This window comes from Grus americana, chromosome 2 (genome assembly GCF_028858705.1).
Source record: "Grus americana isolate bGruAme1 chromosome 2, bGruAme1.mat, whole genome shotgun sequence".
NCBI lineage: Eukaryota > Metazoa > Chordata > Aves > Gruiformes > Gruidae > Grus > Grus americana.
Genome location: NC_072853.1, coordinates 148844864 through 148866998, shown reverse-complemented (window position 1 = coordinate 148866998; position 22135 = coordinate 148844864). Strand labels below are relative to the sequence as shown.

Below are 22135 nucleotides of genomic sequence, written 5' to 3'. Positions count from 1 at the left end.
TAAGCAGAAAGATTTTCTTGGGTAAGATAAATTGTTCTCCATGTTTAAAGTAGTCTTGCTTGCAAAGGTGCCTGTAATTTTTCAGTTCATGGATATTTAAGTCTGATTCTGGTTTTATAAATATTATTGAATAAAAGCTTAGTGTGCCTGTCAGTTTATTTGGGAGCATAATTCTATCAGTGTAGGCAGCAGTCATATATGACTCTCATGTAAATACATGCATGAGTCCTAGGATTCCTGGAAACTTGTGGACTTGGAATTTTAATCTTTAAAACAATGTTTTTTAATTGCATGCAAATTTTGATTGCTTTATGTGGGAATACTGTAGTTCTCTATTTTAAGTTATTATATCATTCTTACATAGTGCAGGAAAACTACATCAAATATAAAATACATGAAATACTGTTTCAAAAATACGACTACAAATAGATTCTTGTTGGTGGTGTCTGGGTTTTTTTTATTTTAGTTTTGTTTTTTTTTTTTTTTTTTTTACAAAAAGACTTGGATTATTCATGTTTATGCAGTTTGGAGTTTGTCTTCCAGGGTATATAAGGCTTTTTATTTCTTAGTCAAATGTTTTACATTAAATGTGATAAAATGACATAGAGGAAGTACTGCAAGTTTGTCTTGTATTGATAAATGTTAACAATGCCATTCACATAAGCAAAATAGTTCTGGATTATTTATAACATCTGAAAATTATATTTCAACAAGATTATGAGTAATTTGGATAAAAAATGGTTGCAGTCATTTATGGTCTGAAAGTAGACATCTCCATTTGTGCTTCTGGAGTACCCTCATGTGTAGAAAAGTTCTCCTGAATTATTAAGGATGATCTTTGTTGTACCTTAACAGAATTAGTAATTAAAACACTTAGCCAGTTTCTCATGTGGCTGCCATTATTTTTAGAATCTCATTATTTTCATTGTATTTGAGAGATCTTGCAAGGTGCTGGGTCTTGTGCTTCTTTGTCTTAGAATGATAAAAATACATATGCCTTGCAGAAAGTGCTTAGTAAATACTTCTGGGTCTTTTGAGACAAGAAGTACACTTTCCTGTAAGAGAATGATCAGTTGCCTGGACACTGTGTGTTTCAGAACTGTCCATCTACACCTAGGCTCATCTGCTTGTAATACGTGCAGTCTCCTTCCCCTTCCCCTTCCAAATTGATGCATTTGGTTTACTGATTTCTCCCTGCCCTTCTAAAATGATAGAGCATACACTGGTTTTTAGTTCTGTGGAGGTACCAGTCTACTACTGCGTATCTCTCAGAATCTTTACACTTTTATTCTTTTAAGGAATAATCCATTTTATTTTATATTTGTGTTAAGATTTGTAATTTGAAATAGGCAAGGTGATAACTAGCCAGATTATTCTGCAGTTTAGTGGACCCTGTTAGAATCAAAATGATTTTTCAGAGAACTGGGGTTTATTTGAAGGGAGGGGATAAAACACTGCTTATTAGTTAGTATTATGAAGCAGGTCTGCATTGCTTATACAAATTTTTTTTATTTTATTTTTTGAATCTGCTTGCTTCTCTGTCCTTTTGTACAACAGCCATGTACCTTAATATTGCTTTTAAAGACTAGTAACAAATATCCAGGACTGCATACTGTAAAATTAGGGAATGTCAGTTTTCAGAATGTCTCAAATCTTAATTTGGTTTCTTTGTGCTTGTTCATTGTGATGATTTTTAATTCACTACATTATATTCTACAGGGTCTTTACTTATTCAGGCTCAGGGAGAGATCTGGCCCCAGTGCAGCTTCAGGCTTATGTATTGAAAGAGACTGTTGTCTGTAAAAACTGTTTAACCTGTAGATGTTGAGGGTACGTAGAGAGTGGGGGAGAAGATTGCAAGGAAAAAAAAATGGTTTCATGGGTAAGCTAGTCAGACGAAAAGTGCCCTTGAGGATTGGATTCTGTTCCTCTCTCTGCCACAGAATTCCTATGTGATGCTAGGCAAGTCGTTTAAACGAAACTTTTCCCAAGTGGTGACTAATTGATTTGAGTGCTCTGCAATTCTGGTTGCATAATTTGAGATACTAGGGGCTTATATGCAGAAATGCTGAGGGTTTGCAGCTGCAGCTGAAGTCGATTAAAGTCTGTGTCCTGAATGTACAGAATGTTGTTTGGTACTGAGCACTTGGAAAAATCGTATCTGAGATAAAACTGGCACCTGAGATTACTGAAAATTTTACCTTTATCTGTGCCTCATTTTGCAGTCTATAAAAAAGGAAAGAAACACATGCTTGTCTCTTAAGATATTGCAATGGTGAATAATATTATTGATGAACTCTGCCATTGTGATGGGCTTCAAAACAAATAACCACGGCTTCCAAACGTGTTTGAACAGCATGCAGCTAAAAGCAGATGAGGCCACACATGAACAAATGTGTGGAGTAAAATACTGAATAGCTGCTCGCTGGGTAAGCAGTCATCGTCTGTATGTTGCATAAAGACAGAGTGGCAGGAGTACCGACGACAGATTGTAGTTTCTTTTCAGGGAACCACCGAGTTCTTCCCAAATCTCCTTTACCTGTTCAGAATACTCATTGTCTGTAGCATGTATTATCCTTGTCATATTTCTGTTATCCTTTAATTTTTAAACTGTAAGTTTATATTTTAGATTTAATTAAACTCAAATTTTATCTTTTAACAATCTCTTTTTTTTAACAATAGCTTCTCTTGCTACTTAAAAAAAAAAAGTACCATCCTCTCTCTTGATTCAAAAAACAAAAATAGAACTTGACCAAAAATTTTAATCCTTTTGGTCTGTTTGCCAACAGTGTGCTCTTTGTCGACATTGCCACAGGGCATACAGCTTCCACTGCTGGCATCTGCCTAAAGTTGGCTCGGGGTTTGCGTGGAAGAGGGGAGCTAGATGAGGAAACAGACTAATTTTAGTCCCCTTCTTCCTTTCTTCCTGCTTCCTCAGTTTCTTCAGTCTGCAGTATTTCTTTTATTTTGGCCAGTGGTACTAACCGTGACTGATTTTTTTCAGAAAGTTTTGCAATATTTCTGTCACCACTGTTTTGTGTTTGGGGTTTTTTTCCTTCCAAAAAAGACAAAAGGAAGAAGTTGCATCTGATGGATTCCTTTTTAATTTCTTTGATTTAATTCCATGGCTGGGGTTATGAGGCAGAGGGAGATGTGGCTTTGGCCTATTATTGATACTTGTAGGATTATCAGTAACAATGCTTTTTTCCATGTGGTAGCTTGCAGATTTGCACTTTCAGTCCTTTCCTCTCCACCTGTGTCAAAAGTACCTACTGAATATATTCTTGCTTGTCTGTTGATCTTTCTTTTAGTCTTGACTTTATAACTTGAAAACTTGGGGGAGAATCCATGTTAGAATACCGTGTGGAGGATTTATCTTTGCTTCATTTAAGTCCTGTGATCACAAAACTTTTCCTGTAGCTTTTGCGTTTGAAATATTCTACGTTTGTCAGCGTTTCTACTTGAGTCAGTAGGACCACAGTTTTGTCTTCTGACTTTCACTGTTATCTTTGATGCTGATAATCCTGTAATCCCATGTTGAGAGGCAAGTAAATGAATTGGTAATAGCCACTATCTTCTGTGGTCAGTTGGCTGAAACAGATTTCTGGTAGCATAGTTAATGGGATGTAACCTGTGCCAAGTTTTTATTGCTGCTCACTCAACTGCTGATTCTTCTTTTTCACAGGCATAGAAAAAGGCATACTTCCCCCCTTTATTTTGGTCTTTTTTCCTTTTGCAGTGTTTGTCTTGCTACTAGCTCTGCTCACCCGACTTTGTAGCTCCTGCAGTTGGCTGTTGCTCTCTGTACCCTTGCTTCCAGGCTGAGGAGCTATCCTTAAAATACAGGTGTCGGAAGAAAATTCCTCTTACCTGTTACTTTCTGCTTGTGATGGTGGGGAAATGAAAATGGGGATGGAGGAAGCAAGAGAATTCTTCCTTTCAGCTGTCCAGTTCAGACTCTGCTGTTGTGACCTGAGAATAGGTCTCTGTGGGTGGATGAGAGATGATGGGAGGCAAATATACTCCATGCAACTGCTGCCTTTTAATATCAGCGGCTGAAAAACTGACCTTACATTTTCCCCTTTACTTATTTTTCTCTCAGGAGCAGGGAGCATTTCCCAACCTGTTTCACTTGTGACTTCAGAGGGAATATTGGGTAATTATTATTTTGCTTCTCTCAGCCCTCTGATGGTGATGACAGGCTACTTAGCTTCCCAGCAAAAAAAAGGCTTGTTTTTGCTGAATTATTTTTTATGTCTGTATAAGGAGAGAAGCAGGCACATACATGTGTTTGATACCCACCGCCTTTTGTAGTGATGAGGTGGTTGGATGTTGCACTCGTCTAACTGAAGAATGCTTAGATGGGGAGAAGTGTTTACTTCACACTCAGCTTCTCAGCTTTTCCTCCTTGTGTGGACCTGCCCCCTGTCTCTTCTAGAGTTGTCTGGGTTTTCGGAGTTGGGTTCAGCTGCAGCCTTGCTGTGGATATTGCTGTGAGAGTAGAAGCTCGGCACATGCTGCCTCTACCAGCTGTTCCCTCAGCTGCTTCTGTAGGGGGAGTTGCCCCATTGTGAGGGTCTCCTAATTTGGGTAGAGTCTGTCTTCTGCTCTTCTTCTGGCTCATGGAGACCACGAGGGAGGCAGTTTATGGATAAGTATAAATTACTCCTTTCCCTGATGCAAACGATGCCTCCAAGGTAGTACTGGAAGAAGAGAGCAGTAACTGCTTGCCAGGAATGGCTTTATGAAAAGCAGGGAAGTGATCTTTCTGCATCTTGCTTGGGCCTGTGTGGTTCAGTTCAAAGGTTTTGATTCAAAAAAACATAGAGGGCAATTGAGGGAACAGTGTGCCACTGTGTGTAACAGTATCTGCCCACAGCTGCCATAAATCTTGAGAGGTAATTATCTTCCTTAAGGGTTATTCGGCTCATTCTCACTAGAAATAATGTCAGATAAGTGTTTTTAGTGACCGTAATACCAGTTTTCCATACAAAATTGCTCGTGAATGGGAAGGGCTGTCTTCAAGTCAGTTCCATCACAAGTCATTGCATATGTGTGGCTCTCTTAAAATGGGCATGATTTTTTAAATTTAATTTTATTTAGCTTTCAGTTGCTTATAAATGAATTTTCTGTGTGAATTTTAATTGATGGTTCTTAATGCTAAAATTTGATTTCTTTATCCAGGTATCTTTGAACATCCACTGGCTAATTTATAGCTCATCCAGACTCTGGCAGGTGTTGTGAATAGTCTTTTGGGATGTCAGTGTCCCCTGCCTTCTGCCCTGGCCCTTTATCAGATTTGCCATGTTTTATGCCATCAAACTGTGAGTTGAGGTGGTCAGGCAATGCTTGTGCTTTCAACTCACTTTGTTAGGAGTATGATAACTTCTAGCAAAGTGGGGGACCATAGTAATAGGCAATCTGTTAAGCTTATTGAAGTTTAACTGAGATGTTTGTTAAGTTTTAGGCTGGGATGTGTCTTGCACACAGAAATTTTGCTGACACTGGCATCTGAACTACAGAGAATGATGGAGGGCATTCCTATGTTCTTTCAAGGAGGCTATGTACTAACTCAGCAGTGAATTACTATATAGGTAGTGGCATGTTACAACCTCCCTGAGGTCTTCTGAGTCCCGAGGTAGTAATAGCTCATTAAAATGGTAGTTAATGAGTATAAAGGGATCATTATGTGACTCTCCTACATGACGGGTAGGGCTAAATCCTAACTAGTTCAGTAGAAAGTATTTTAAATAAAGAAGGAAGGAATTTGATAAATGCTACTGGTAGTTCTTTATAAACATTGCTATTTAAAGCAATGCTTTTGAAAAAACACTCATTGAAAAATACATTTTGAATAAATTAATGCAAGTTTGTAAATGTATTTTAGGGCTTTCAGAGGTATTAGTATCCTACATAATCTCAGAGTTAGTCAGTAATGCAGCATTTTGCCACTTGTGGTAAGTTGGGTTTGAAGTAAAAGATAAAATTAAATCCCTAATTACTTATATTTGTCTTTTTAAAATCTCAAGATCTGTAGACATTTTCTATTGTATATGCCAAAAATAAATGGTGGAACAATTTCTCCTTGAGGGAGGAGGTGAGTAATGTTCCCCTAATATGATTTGTTTGGGAAAAACATAAGCACCTCACATGTGAGATTTTTTTTTTATGCCTTTCATTTAATGATGGTTATTTTCTGAAGAAAAGTATTAAGGATTTATCTGAACTGAACAATGTGGAGATGAAAAACTTCTTGATCTCAGTAAATGTTTCATGTCTTCTAAGCTCTAGAAGGACAAACAAACAAATGAAAGACTGCAGACTCAGGTATGCCCAGATCTCAAAGCTCAAGTTCAGTGGACAGGACTATTTTTAAGCATCCTTAAACTAAAACAAAAATAACATTGCTTCTACAAAATGAGTCCTTCAGAAATATTATAGTATGGTACAGAAGCTAGGTAAACAATAGGAAAAGGAGGGTGTAAGCAAATAGAAAATAAATTTTAACAAAATTATAAAAATTATAAATATATTGTAAACATTTATATATATATGTATAGATAGATATGATTTTGAAAGAGGTGCTCCTGCTTTCTGTCATAAATTATAACTGCTGTGCCTGGATATGGTTTACTACAGCGGCTCTACTGTATCCTCATTTAGGTGTTTTTGTTGCAGGAATTAAGTATGTATTTATAATAAACCCAATACAGAACATTTTTGAAGTAATGGTTTAATTTGAAAAAAGTTTTAATGATATTTGTAGAAATTCCTGATTGCTTTTCTTGTTTAATTTAGTCCTTATTTTAATCTGACATTCTCAAGGAACCTTGCTGATCATATCTGTTCTGTATTATCTTTCAAGGCTAAAGCTGATAACAAATGGAGAAGTATTTTAAACTCAAATTATGTGGATAAGTTATTAGTGATCATCTACTACAGGATGACTTTCTTAGTAGTTCAGAATAACTGCTGTGTAACAGGAAAAATAAGCCTCATGCCTAGCGGTCCAAATCATGGAGCAAGGCCCCACGGGACTTCAAATTCATAGCAAAGAAGTGTTTCCTGCCACCTCTTGATACTTGCCACTCCTTTTAAAGCCCTTTTGGGTTTTGTGAAAATCTCATCGACTCTTTGTTTTCCAGCATGAGCATCTGTCACTTTCAGTGTGACAAGAATACTGTCTTTCAGCCAGGACCTTTTAAACTACATAAACAGATGCAGTAAATCCAGTTGGAATATTTTCAGAGTAATTATTAAATTGATCATCAAAAGGATATTTAAATTCTGAAATATAGGACTATTACTGACCTACTATACCCTGCTGTGACAGAACCAGTTAAATCTAAGTCATGCCTGATAAATGTATGCAAGAACTGCTTGTAAAGACTTCAGCAGTCTGTTCCAGTGATACGCTAGTGATGCTTCTGGGAAGTTTTCCTGGTACCTAACTTGAATCTTCCTGTGCTGTTATCTGACTGTTACTACTTAGCCCTGATAGATCAGACAAGGCAATTGTTCCATTTTTCTTTACATATTTGAAGATGTTATTTCCTTGTGTCAGCTGCCTTTTCTTCAGGCTTAAGTCACTCTTGTTCTTTCAGTTTCTCTGAACAAGCCACTATTTTTTTTTTTTTTCTCCTAGACCTCTTATTATTCAGATTTTTTTGCATATCTTCCAAACAGGCCTATAACTTTCTTTAACTGCATTGTTTGAACTGGACACAGCAATCTGCTGAGGTCTTACAGTTGCTGCGCGAAATGGCATGGTTGCTCGTTGCCGTACGGCTCATGTCACGGTGGGCTGTGCCGCACAGAAAGGCGACATCATGCCACTGACTCATGCTCAGCTTGTGATTCACTGATCATTTTTGCCTAACTACTTTGTTCTATCCTGTGTTTGTGCAGTTGATGAATTCTATCCAGATGTAGATCGTTAGTCTTTCACTTAGTAAATAATGTCATATTTTTTTAGAGCAGTTCTCCAGTTTGTCTGGATCTTTTACAAGTCTAATTTTCTTTGACAGCATCTTTGTGGTTTTTCCCAGGTTAGTGTTAACTACGAGTTTAATAATGATTCTGTAATTCAACTTGCCAGTTAAAGTATTATCAGTGGACCTAGGACAGACCTCATAAAATCCTGTTTGATACACCTTTTCATTTTTAACAGTTAGATCCTTTAACTATTCAAGGTGTGATTTATTTTCTTTCTACTTTGTTTTGCACCTGCAAGGGAAGCTTCCTGATACCCATGTTTTTATCATTTGTTTAAAAAAACCCATCATGCATTAAAAACATCACTTAAGATACGAAAGTGATCACTGTCTATTCATTCCAAGCTTATGTAACAGCTTTTACTTCACAAAGTAGTTTAAGAACACAGTTAAGGTGAGCAACAATTACAAATACAAGTTAGAGCATTGTATAAGCATTAAAGACTGCTGGGGAGTTAAGGCTTGTTTACATGTGTTTTTTATATTAGCATCTCTGTGTATATGAAAATATATATGTGATGGATATGTGTGGATGTATGAGCATATACATTTGTGTCCTTCACAGCTGGTAGGGCTGAGGAAGTTGTTAATAAATAGTTAATGTTTATTCTGAAAGTTGATGCCTGTGGGGATTATTTACTGTGTAAATATAGTGTTGGTGCATAAGGTAATGGGTAGATTTTTGAAAACTTCTGTGTTGGAGAAAATTGTTCTCTATTGGCTTCTTGTATGGCTTTGTAATATTTTCTTTTCAGCCATATATCCTATATCCTGTCTGTTGTATGCCCTTTCCTCATTTTTTGGACATCAGAAGGGAGGGTAATAAACAGCTTTCAAAAATATGAAAAGTTTTAGAGCTTACAAGTCAATTAAAGGTGTTGTCACAAAAGTGACAGCAACAGTTCAGGTGACACAGGAATTCAGTAATTAGTAGCCCAGGCAATTTTCGGGGGGGACTGTTTGTTTTCATCCTTGGTTTTCTTTAAGACTTAAGTCTGTGGTCATTAGTAATCTCCCTCTAAAAAATTAAGCTTAAATTGAGATCTGGGAAGCAGTTATTTGAAAGGACAGGCTAGGTGCGTAGAAGCATATGGGTCAGTAATGTCAGTTCTGGTGGAAGGGTGTAATGAGAACAGGATAAGCAAGAGGAGGAGGAGGTAAAGGCCAGGTATGGATGTAGCCTTGCTGATTCTCTTAACTTCGTTTAATTCCTTGCCCTCTGGAAACAAGTTGGAAACATACTAAAGCTGAAATGTAGCAAGAAAACTATATGAACAATCAAATAGCTTATTTTGGGCGTTACGTTGTAGGAAAGGTTGGAACTTGTTCAGATCTAACACCTCAAAATCTTTGCCTCCTTACACTCATGCTCCACAGTGGTTTGTGTGGACTGCATTCAGCTGTCCTTGGGTGTAGTGGCACCTCTCTTGTAAATCGGGGGGCTGTGCTATCTAGGGGCGAAGGCATCGAGCAAGAAATGCACTGCAGAAGACATCACATTTTGCTTTCCCTGCCAACCTGTACTGTAAAAGCTGTGGTCTTTCTTTGTAGCAATTTAGTTCCTGTGAATATGTTGCAGGATCCGGAATTTTGTATGTAATATTTTTGTCTGAGAGCTGTAGACGGGAAATCTCTGATGCAGTAGGCAGACTTTCAAGAGAAGTCCCCAGAAACAACTTTCTTTAGCCTATAAGGGAATACACACAGGTATATAAAAATATATACAACTATCTATATTATTAAAATATCTATAACTCATATAAATGTGTAAACAACAAATGTAATTCATAAAATGTAATTAAAAAAATTAATAATGTTCCTGTAAAAACATGTGAAATAAATAAAGGATACCTACTCATTCTTTCCTTTTGAACTACCAGAATGAAAAACTAAATGGAAATAAACTATAACAGTAGGCAAGATTTCAAATTAGTCAGTATTGGCTTGAATACTCAGTTGTTGTTTGATAGCTTTTTTCCATTTTGCATTTGAAGAGTAATTTTAAAAATGTTGAGAGTTGGTGAGTGTTATCTGCATCTCAGGAGACAAAGCTCATGCTAAATCATAACTTATGATTATACATGACAGTGTTCTCTTGGGCAATCTAATTTTTTCCTAAATAATCAGTTTCTGAAAATCTAAGTAAAAAACAGTTAAAAGGCTAAAATCGTTTCAACAGAAGAAAAAAAATTACATGTAAATATTCTTGTTCAAATTGGTCAAGAAAACCTAAGACCATGTAATTGTGCACATGTGCTGAGCAGAACACACTTTTTTTGGTTTCTCAAGCATGAGGCAGCAGAATTTTCATTCATTTGGCACGCTAGGCTGAAAACAGAGTCTTCTTTCATTTGACACACTCCCCTGGAAACAAACATGCCAGTGAAGGGATTGTGCCAGTTATCAGAAGCTCACAGGAATACATTGTGCTGGTTTGTATTCATTTTCATTTCATGAATTGCTTTAAAACTTAGCAACATAAAAAAGCATTAAAACACCTTTTTAGCATTATTTTTAGTTTGTACGTATTTCCCTGCTGTGCTGTTATTTGGTTTAAATCAATGGAATGTTGTGAGGCACATGGCTCGGTCTGCAGCAAGGCAGATCTCTCCTCCTGCCTGGGTGTACTTGGAGCGTTCATTTGTAGAAAAGCAGCAGATCTGAGTTCAACTCATTTTACATCTTGTGTCTTTACATTGAGTGTCTTAGAAAGAAGTTCAATAAAAGTAAAGGGTGAATTGAACTAAGGTTATGCAACAAGAAATGTAAGCCAAAACTCAGCTGGCATCTGTTAACTATAAAAGTTCATAGATAATGCTCGGTCTTCTGGGAGACACTTGCTTTTCTTTCCTAGAGTTATATTCTTCAGGATTGCCAGCAGGTCCTTCCCACCTCTGGAATTTGCTGCAAGACTCTTTCCCTCATAGATTATTTTTCTGAGGTGCAAACTTGGCAAACTCAGGTGTACTTCTTGGAACTAATGTGGTCATGGGAGCTTAAATTAAGACCAGGTTGCGGTGGATGCATGTAGTGAAGCAAATATGGGAGTGGCATTTTAATCAAGTTTGATATGGGTGAAGAGTCATTTATTTCCTAAACTTGTGCTGTTGCTGCTGTTAGAGGAGCAGCCATGTTACATATGGGTATGTCTGCTTTATGTAGCTGCTGCTTTTCTTCCTGGTGCTCCTGACCAATTTTTGTGTGTAGAAACAGCATGTAGGTGTGATTTTTTTTTTTTTTAATAATGATTTTATCATCATCATCATTATTATTTATTATTATCAAAATTACTTTCAAAAAATGTGCTTGAGGAAACAGGGATGCTTGTGATTGTGCACAGAAGATATATAGTGACATTTAAGGCTATTGGTACTGATGGTGGGAAATTTTTTGTTTGTTTCTAAGAAAGTCTCATGTTTGTTTGGTTGGGTTTTTTTAAAGAAAAAGTACAAAGTCTAGAGTGAATGCAAGCCATTGAATTATACAGGTTTTGTTGTAAGCTTCCAGAGTCCAAATGGCCTTCCAGCAGTTTGAAGAGCTGTGTGTTAGCCTATGCTGAACCAAAACGGGGTGAGAATCAGGTTGGAAGAAGAGTCACAGCTATATGGTTTCTGTCATAAGAATTACCTAGAGAAGGGTTGTGGAGCAGTGGTGGTTGCTGTTCTGTCCCCATATGAGAATGAGGCACTTAGGAGGGGTCATACTATGTTCCTTGAAGTTGCTTAAGGAATGAGGACTGTGGATATCTAATTGTTGGTCTACAATCATGTTTGTTTGGTCTCTAACACTTATGGATATTAGTTTTCTGTGGACTTGACATGAAAATGACTGTAGAAAGTAGAATGTTGACACAATGTTTAATATACAGCTGTCGCTTCTGTCCAGTTATCTGTACCTGCTTGTTTTGTGCATTTTTGTCAGACAGCCTGTGCATCCTGTAGTGTCAAATCATTGAAGAAATATATGTGATTGTGAATTTACAAAGCTTACTTTTTTGCTTCTTTTTCTGTACCGTTCTGCTTCAACTTGTATACCTGATGGTTACCAAAAGGAAATTAGTGACGTATACCCATCCTTCTACACAAAAATTATGAATGAAATATTTTGTTGAAGAAACCATATACATTTGAATTGCTCTTGAATAAAAAAAAAATCAAACCCCAAACACAAGAGATTTATAATTTGGGAAGGCTGAAAAAGCCCTCATGCAGGCCTGCCTGCACTGCAGTTATCTACAGGTATAAGATTCAGACTTGAAATACAGTCATCTGGTGCTCTATGCAATTGTCACTTGTGGTTGCCACATAGCTTCAGTAACATGCGCTGTGGAAAATTCTACACATTCATTCAGCAGCACTGCAATATACTGATATACTGATGTCGTTCTCTTTTTACCCGTTAACAAGTGATTGGACAAACTGCAACTGAATAGAAATGTGATTTCTGTCTGCATGCTTGGTCCTCTGGACCACAAGCCTTCCCATTGCTAATAAAGATAATGCCACCTATTTGAAGACATTGGCAGGCATATTTAAAACCCAAGATGAATTGAGCACATTTACTGCATTAGAGGCAGTTGCTAAATTGTAAGTAACTAAGTCTTGTTGTATAACTGCATTGCACTCAGGGGAACAATTTAGATTTTGAATTGTATATGTTGGTAAGTGAAAACTATGTAGACATTGATTATTTTTTCCCCTTGACCTAATCACTCTTTGCCTATGGCAATATCTGATATGTTATGTGTTCACCAAGAATTGTCTTGGGACCACAATGAGGCTCTTTTTTTAGCTTCATTAGTAATCATAGTTACATTAGGAATAGAAGGCAAAGGAGTAATGTACTGTACTACACCAGTTTTTCTATTTATTGTAAAGGTGGAAGTGAATTCTGTAGGTGGGAGTCTGAATTCGTATAGACAGAGGAGGAGACCAGATTTGACTCTTTGTGCATTTTCAGCAAGAATTCAATTTAAAAAAAATACGGAAGCCAATTGCTTATTTAGATTATTTTTTATGTGTTGTGAAAAAATCCTTTCTTTGTTTTTCCTTATGTATTTATAGTCTAATGATAGAACTTTTCTTGGTAATACTAGAGAATATGAAAATGATGCTGAGTAAAATAAAATTTAGTAATGTGTTTTTCGTTGTTTGAATTGAATAAGCTGCCAAAAATAAACAACATAAATAGTGAGAAGAATGTTTCCTCTTCTCCCCCACCCTGGGAATCTAATGTGTATCACCCTTTAGACAAAAATTAAGAATTCCAACAGAGTACCATAAGAAATATGTTTAACTTTTGACATGCTGTTGATTCCTTCAAATTTTACTTTTATTTGTGTGCTGAAATACTTTTGTAGTGTAAGGGATTATGCAACAAAGTATAAAAGATTGAACTTTTAACTTCTATGTAGAGGTCATGTAACTAGACACAGGGACACTCTGCTTGTTCACTAAAGTATTAGCAATTAAATTCCCACATGAATACTAGCATATTTGCATGCATAAGAGACAAAACTGTGGCCTACCTAAATATAGACTTCCAGTTTGGTATTTCTGAGAACTAATTCTAGCACAAAACACTTTCTCCTCCATTGACTTGTCTGCTATGTGCATTTTCTCCAGCTATGCAGTTGACAGCTGAGCAGTTTTTGTTTTAGCTTAGAGCATTCATTGTGCATTATCTTTTAATATAAATGCTTATATTGTGCTTTTTTTTTTTTTTCAAAATATACATGATGGAGTATTGCCTTTTTTCTTCCTCAACAGCAGTGAGGTATATGAAAGTGGACTTAAATGCTGCGCATGGAAGTGTGTGCTGTTGCAGTGAGAATAGTTCTCAACTTGTAAGATCTGTTAACTGGAAATGAGTGTGTAAAGAGGTGTTCAACCTTGGAAGTATGATGAGACAATATTGCTTTGAAAAGATAGTTATCAAGAAATAGGGTGATGCTTTTGATGTTTGTATCCACATGAGGGAGACAGTGTGACAGGCTTATTTGCCTTAATTGGTGGATAAATGTGGCCAACCTGAAGCACAGTGCTGGAGAAATCACTGAATGCACTAGCTGTCTGTAAGTTTGCTGTTGACTGATATGCCTATATAGGTTTTATTTTTCCCTCCTTACGTGTAACTGAGATAGAGATTTCTGAACTGTCAACAAAGCCACTCGAGATTTCAGAGCTTTTTCTTTAAAACAGACAAAACCTTAATGTCTCGTGGCTTTCTCTCTCTAATCTTTGGACTATTCATAGAATGGTTTGGGTTGGAAGGGACCTCAAAGATCATCTAGTTCCAACCCCCCTGCCATGGGCAGGGACACCCTCCACTAGACCACGTTGCCCAAAGCCCCATCCAACCTGGTCTTGAACACTTCCAGGGAGGGGGCATCCACAACCTCTCTGGGCAACCTGTTCCAGTGCCTCACCACCCTCAGAGTGAAGAATTTCATCCTAACATCTAATGTAAATCTACCCTCTTTCAGCTTAAAGCCATTACCCCTTGTCCTATCACTACGTGCCCTTGTAAACAGCCCCTTCTGCCCTAATATGTAAAATAGTATCTTAGTCTGTAGAAAACACCAACTCTTAACTCCAGTGTTTTGTTGCTCAGCCTTTATGGGAATGTTATTGAAGGTGGCCAACAGAGTTGATTAGCTATAAATGAAAGTCTCTTGGAACAGCTGACTTCAGTTTGGTAGATGTTTCTTTATTAGTTTGAAAATAATCATTCTTTGTAGCTTATTTAGGGTCATACACTGCTAGGAAGTTCTGTAGAGATGAGAGGCTTTCCTCAAAAAAACAACCACTTTTGTTCACGGCAGCTCCTAGAGGATCTGGAACCTTGCCTGAAGATGCCTAACACTACCCGTAGGTAGCATTAATTAGCAAAATGTTTGGAGCATACAACATTTTCCTGTGTTGTGTTTGACAGTATTGTGAAGAATCAGTTAGCAGGCAGACTTACTGTTGCTTTAGAAATTTATATGGACCAGTTGTACTTAGGTAATTTACAGCAGCATCCCATATTTAATTACTTACTGCTATTACTGTCCCCTTTTCAATCTTTTAGGGGCTTAATTACAATTAGCCAATATGTTCATAAAGATCACTTTCATGGTTTAGCTAAAACCGTGGCCAATAAACTATTTCCTGATTTTTATTTGCTATAGTAGTGTTGAAATATTATATTTTGTTTTGAAGACAAGCCCACATTGTTTATGAAGTGGCTGACTGGGTTGGTAGGTGGGGGGAAACAAAGCAATCTCTAAATTGTTTCTGATAACTAAGATGAACAATCTGTTTTTGTAAATTTATAAATTTTTGTTTCAACTTCTCAAGGTGAAGGAACATAAATATTTAAGCAACTTTATTCTTTCAGAGTTGACTTGGGATCTCTTGCTTTGCTTAAGCATGAAACAGATAAACTCCATTTTGTCCTGATTTTTTACACAAATACTTATGCTGCTCCCAAATAAAACTGAAGTTTAAATTGTTTGGATACAACTTTTTTTGCTTGTTTGTTGTTTGAAGCAATTGGAAGAATACTGTGGGACAACTCTTTAAAATGCTTTTATCAGGTTTTTAACTGTTTTTTGGGAGTGCTCCAAACTAATAACAAGCACATCTATATGTACAATAGAGAAGGAATAAGCTGTGGTTTATCCCAAATACACGGTCTGGAGGTACTAATTTCTTGAGGTTATTATGGTCTCAATCCCTAATTTTTAAAAGATTTATTTACTTTGCATTTTCATATTTATTTCATATAATTCTATTAAGTCTATATCTCAAGAATGTAATGTTTGTGCTTAGAATAGATAATTAGTCACTGTCTCTTCCTTCCCCTTAACCAAGAGTTAAAAATAAATCTATAAAACAATGGCAGTATGAAACAACTCTCTGGCAGTAATCAAGCTGGAAGCAAGCTGGTACTTAACTAGAGGAATTCTGCTTTCGTGTGCACATGCCATAGAAGTAGCTGTTGGAAAATTTAAAAATGAAAAATTGCACATGTGGTCTTTTCAGGAGAAATCTTCCCTGTGAGTAATAAAAGCACCTTCCTTTGACAGACAAGGGACTCTGGAAACTTTGGTCTTGCATTAGGGGATAATTCCACCTTCCTTCAAATAAAATTTCAAAGCTGAATTTTCTCAAATTCTGCATTTTCCCCCGCTTTATCCTTTTCCTCTTCCCCTCCTCCAGTCTTTCTCTAATATTCACTCCTGGCCCAAACTTGTATACAGCATTATTATAGCCTCATGTTATAAAACTGAAAATTTTAAAATGAAAATAATGATTTGTAATAAAAAGCCTGACAGACTAATTACAGTATTGCGTTAATTATTATCTTATTTCAGCTCTGTTCCTCTCACAGCTAATTCAGATCTGGGTTTTGGTGTTTTTTAATCCACATTGACACTGTAATTTTGAGAGAGAATATACTGGGGAACAATATATATAAAATCAAGAAATAAAAATTGTCAGATAAACAGTTATTTCTAAAATGTCTCCTTGAACATGTTAGTAATAGAATGCCAGTAATTCCGTTTAAATGTGATGCTTTGTGGATCTTCTGGTGAATGTAACATCTATATACTATATAATACATCTCTCAAAATCTAGCATTTCTGGATATCTTTATGGCAGGTACTAAATAGCAGTCATTAATTCAGAAATTTGTACATTGTGCAGCTAAGTTGGTACATCATTGATGCATTTTATGTTCTAAGTTTTATTTTCTTCTCCCAAAATGTGTGCAATTCTATACCTTAATCATTATAAGATTGATGCCAGTGCTACAGTATAGCTTCAAGACTGCAATTTGAAGCTACTTTAGAAAAGTACAATTCTTTAGACATGGTGAAGCTGCTGTTGACTGGAAGTCCTATTAGTGGTGAATTACATGTAAATATCGATAAGGGAAAAGTTCATAGCAAAAGTTTGGGAAATTGAGCATGATAATTTGCTGAAATGATGTCTGTCTTGAAGATACGCAGATACAATAGTTTTCAGTTTTTATTTGAACTTTTAAATGGTGCAGAAGGTGCCTGGGTTAGTTTTTAAGCAAGAAAGTATTTGGAAGTTTTGGCAAATATCATTGTAATGGATGTATGGTAATGAAGGAAGTTAAGGAGAAAGATGAATTGGTGAGTGTTGAGTCATTAAGGCTAGGCTAGTTGCAAGGTTTGGTTGTTAGACATCTGAAATTAAGTTGCCGTAGTTCCTGCACTTGGTTGGCTGTCTTCACATCTCAACAAAATTCTGGGAATTTAGTTTCTGACAGTTTGCTTTGTTTTCCTTTTTCAGGACGCGTCGTCTGCAGACATTCGGAAAGCATATCGAAAGCTTTCACTAATTTTACACCCAGACAAGAATAAAGATGAAAACGCAGAAACACAGTTTAGGCAAGTAAGTGCAATGCATGGCGATTATAAGTGTTAGGGAAAATGGAATCAGAATTTTTTATGATGATGTCATTTTAGTAGGAACAAACTTTGAGATGACTAAGTTGAAGATTGAATTACATTTTTCCTGATGCAGCTAGATTAAAACCAAATACACTTTTTTGGAATTAACTTGCTGAATAACTAATTTAGTACTTGCCTGTATATTAAAAATAATTTGAACATAATACTTAGACCTTTAGGAGGAAAATATGTTTTGCACTTTAAGTCTGTTTATAAATAGTCTTTTCAAAAGCAGATGGAAAATTTCTGATCAGTTCTCAATGTAAGTCATATGTAGGCATAATTTAATGAAAATAATTCATTTTAGTTTTTGAATTTTCATCTTTTGAATCTTTATAGAGTGAAACCAGGAGACTGTTGTAATTAGCTCTACCCTTAAAAATAAACTTCTGATGATGAAATACAGGCTACTTAATTTCTGTAAGATCTTTAGCATGAAACAAATTATACCTTTTATTTTTAAGCTGTAACTGAGAGAAGACTCAGTTTGACAGATGTGAGGAGGGGAAAAAAAAGGGGTTGCTTGTTTGTGTATCTGGTGACACTTTGTATATGAATGTCACTGTTTCTTTTGCATATTGAGTTTGCTGCTTTGTATGGAAAAGTGAAAACCAGCAAAGGTCGTTAGTTGGCAAATGTAAAATGTGATACTGCTATTCAAACTTTATAAACTCAATCCTAAATAAACTCTTTTGTGTGGTGTTTTTTTTTTTTTATTTTTCTGTTTTTGTTTCAGTTGGTGGCCATCTATGAGGTTTTAAAGGATGAAGAAAGGAGGCAGAGGTGAGTTAATTTGCACAGATTCTCAAATAAAGCATTCATGCCAGTGATATATTGAAGTCCTATTTGACTTAATTGTAACTCTTCAGATGATTTTTTGCATAATTTAAGTTCATAATTCCTATGTAGCTGTTTAATTACAGATTGTATGTGGCTTAAAGGGGAAGCTGGTGTGTGTTTTTGTGTGATATACTGCTTATTCTACTTTAAAACTAGTATTTGAAAGAACTTTAAAAGCTAGCTGTTATTTGGAGCAATTTTTTTAGCAATTATATCATTGTTTGTTGAGTTGTGTCAGTTATCATTGCTTGTTTTATTAAAGCTGTGGTTGAAAATACAGGCCACTGATTCAACTCTCAGCTATATCTCACTATACCAATAAAAGGTTTGCTGCATGATACTTAGGGATTACTTCCAGTGTCTGTCATCTTCAACATCGTTTTCTGTTGCTTGGTTCATTGTTTTTTCTTTCAGATGTATTATCTATAATACTGCAAATTTTGATAAACATAGCGTAATTTTTTTTATATAAATGATAGTTTTCCTTGGTGCTTCAGGAGCAGGTCCAGCAGTACCTGAAGGGGATAGGATTAAGAACTGAAAACCTGGGGCTGATCTGCTTTCTAAAAATATTTGAACTTTGTTTTTCTTTTTCTTCTAAGTGGATGACCATTTAAACTAATCATTATCAGGAAAACTGGGACACTTAGTTTTGCTTTTGGGTTGGTGTTTTAGTAAATCATTTTACAAATCTTTAAACAGGGCTTCTTGAGACATTTCTTGAAGGGGTTTTGGCTTTGTAGATGTCTTGGCGGGAGTCCAGGTTTAATAGTATGGATTATCTACTTTTTGATAATCCTCTCTTGAAGTGTCATGAAAATGTACTTCATTAAAAAAAAAAAACCCCAACAAATTTCCAGAGGTACTTTCAATTTCACCTCTCACAAGAGAATTTCATTGTGAAGTTCTACTCAAGGAAAGTTAAAAAAAAAAAAAAAATTGTTAGTAAAGTGGCTTCAGACCACTTGAAAAGCAGGCTATCCCCAAAATTTCCCCATCTTTTTGTTTATAACATTGTTTACATACACTGTGTGATATTGCCTCTGTGGAGCTCAGTTCTAGCATGGAGCTTATAGGAATTTCCTTGCAGCTGTAATAGCAGCTTTTTTCATGGAACTTTGATGCAGTAGCTTGTAAAAATTACACTTTTAAGCATTGTATACATTACAGATGCGACTAACCCAACTTGTTTGTGAGAATATTGTTAATTAGTGTGGCACAGTGATTACAAATGAGAAGTTAAAGCAGCAGTAGATTGTTCTAGCTTAGATTAATTTCATTGTCAATAATTTATTTTGTTGTATTTTTGTTGCACAGTGTGGATGTATGGTTGATATTGTTTCTATAGTTGATTAAATATAAATGTAGTGGATTAAATAGTGTTTACCTTCAGAGAATTTTCTGGAAATAATATGCAGAGTTTAGAAATAACATGTAGGGTAGCAGAACTATATGGTCTCATTGCTTTGAGAAAACCTTTATTGATCACATTTATTACACAGTCTAATGGGAAACTCTGAGTAGAGCTTGTAAACGGAGGGTGGCGTGTCCTGTATCCTGTAAGGCACTGTTGTAGCATCTCTTTAAAACAAGTCTTCAGTGTGCTAGGAGCTGCTGCCCCTGTAATATTGTTTCTGTTGTATGGTAACTCATGGGTTTCTTGCAACCATACAGCAAACGAAAGGGGAGAGTCATTGCTTTTTGCGATTTTCCTACTTTGGCTGTTGATATTTGGCTATACGTTATGTGAGGTGATGAACCTAGTGGAAGAGGCTCAAGAGTTTACTGTCATGCCCGTGCACTGGGGAGAAACTGTGCTGCACCCTTTGTCTCTCAGGGCTTATCAACTTAGTTTTATGCTGATTCTAGAGACACTTACTTGGGTCTGCTGTAACAAAGCTTTCTGCCAGATTTTTTTTTCCCCTCCCCTTGGCAGTGTGGTAGTTTTTATTTCTAAAGTAACTCAAAGACCTGATGGGATGAGATGGAAATTAGTTCCATTTCTAACAAATTAGTTGGTAAGGAATTCTGGCAGTTTGGCTGGGAATCCCTTCACAACTGGACACCTAAATGGTTTGGGGCACAGAATGACACCACCTTGAGAAGAGTGAGCTGTAGGCTTCTGTATGGTGAAGTCAGACGTATCTCTTACTGTTCATATCAAAAGTGATGTAATCCAGCATTGGTCCTGGTGTGCGTATAGAGAGTGGAACTGGTAAAGGCGGGAATAAGGTCCTGCACCGTATGAGTGAGTGATTAACTTACTAACTTATTTTGAAACAATAAAACTGGGTCTAATTACACACTTCCTCCATGTCTTGGTGAACGTCAGAGGTGTTAATTGTGTGCATGTACAGAAACAGCGCTCTAAAAAGTCTTGGCCAGCTATATGCAATCATTTTTCTAAAACCTTTGTTTTTTCATACTTATTGGTGAATTTTTACTTTATCTGATGCCAGAAGCCTTTCTTAAACTATTGTAGTTCCTCTACTGACAATTATAATGCAGGACTTTTTAATTATAATGTGTTTTGCTTTTTTGAGAAAGCTTGTGAAGTATGCTAATACAGTAGTACTACAGAATATAGTAATGTTACTGTTATTACGTTTCTCTTACACACTTTGATACATAATAAAAACATTCTAACATTAAACATACATGCAGCATTGTTTAATGTAGCAGTGTTTAACATTAAACATACATGCAGCAGAACATAATATTTTATATTTTGTATACACACTGCAGAGTATGAAATTCTACAGAAAAGTTTATCTTTAGGGTATGTAGAGATAGGTGCATTTCCTGAAATACACTTTACTTGAGGGCATCTGTTGGTAAGTCAACTTGATGATGATAAATTTTATTAGCCTTTGATTACTTTTAATTTATGAAAAAGTAGATAGTTTTATGCACTTCTATTGTAATTAGGCAAAAATCTTAAGTTACCAATTTAAGGAGCTTTTTTTACCTACCAGGCCTATCCTCTGTAACAATGTGGGCTTGATTACAGGAAGAATTTGCAAAGGAATCAAGATATACTTGTTTAGAGTAAGAAAGGTGTTTATCTTAGCTCTCATTATAATTAAATGTCTGTATTCATAGGTATAAATTGTTCTGGCCGATGTTGCACTGGATGTTGGATGTCTCTGACAGCTTGAGGAAAAAAGGCCCCCAAAATAAAAAACACCAGTGCAGCCTTCCCATAGTTCAGAATAGATCTCATTAATTCAAGGTTATAGTATATAACCTTAATATTTCAGATCTCTGAAATTATGTGAAATATGAAATGCAGTGGTTCTCTTAAAGGGAAAAGTAAATTATAATTATATTAAAATAGATGATACTGCAATTAGCTACTACAGTTAATGGATTTTTTTTTTCTTGCAATGTAATTGATTCTACAAAGAGCTCTAAAAACTATTTCTTGAAACTTTACAGAAAACTGAAATTTTAATAATCTTGCAATTGGTTACTTGTTAGTACAAGACTAAGTCTTGTATAGAATCCTGAGTTTTAAAGTAAAGATTCCACTTAAGTTATAAATGGGGATTTTTTTTTGGTCTTTGTTTCTCTACTGGTGCTTTGGGGTTTTTTAGCTTGCTGACTGCTACATTTCAGAGACAACTGGCAGACATACTCATATGTCAAAGATTTGCTGCATTCTGTATGCATATGTCTGAGAAAAAAATACTGCAGATGTATTTTTCCTTTTCAGTTAGATTTTTTTTCTTCTTATAGAGTAACAAGTAATATAGGTTGCCAAACGAAGAATGCTTTGTAATATAATTTTGAATGTAGTTCTTGATGCACATGGATTAACTTTCTATCTTTC

General features: G+C 35.9%; 1 protein-coding gene across 1 annotated transcript in view; it reads left to right on the top strand.

Annotated features, from left to right (window-relative positions):
• The window catches only part of DNAJC1 (DnaJ heat shock protein family (Hsp40) member C1), a 111657-nt gene that overhangs the window by 24655 nt on the left and 64867 nt on the right, over positions 1–22135 (top strand). Inside the window, exons 2-3 of the mRNA XM_054816802.1 lie at positions 17303–17404; positions 18200–18246. Coding sequence (XP_054672777.1) covers positions 17303–17404; positions 18200–18246 — 149 coding nt within the window. The remainder of the gene's footprint in view (positions 1–17302; positions 17405–18199; positions 18247–22135) is intronic.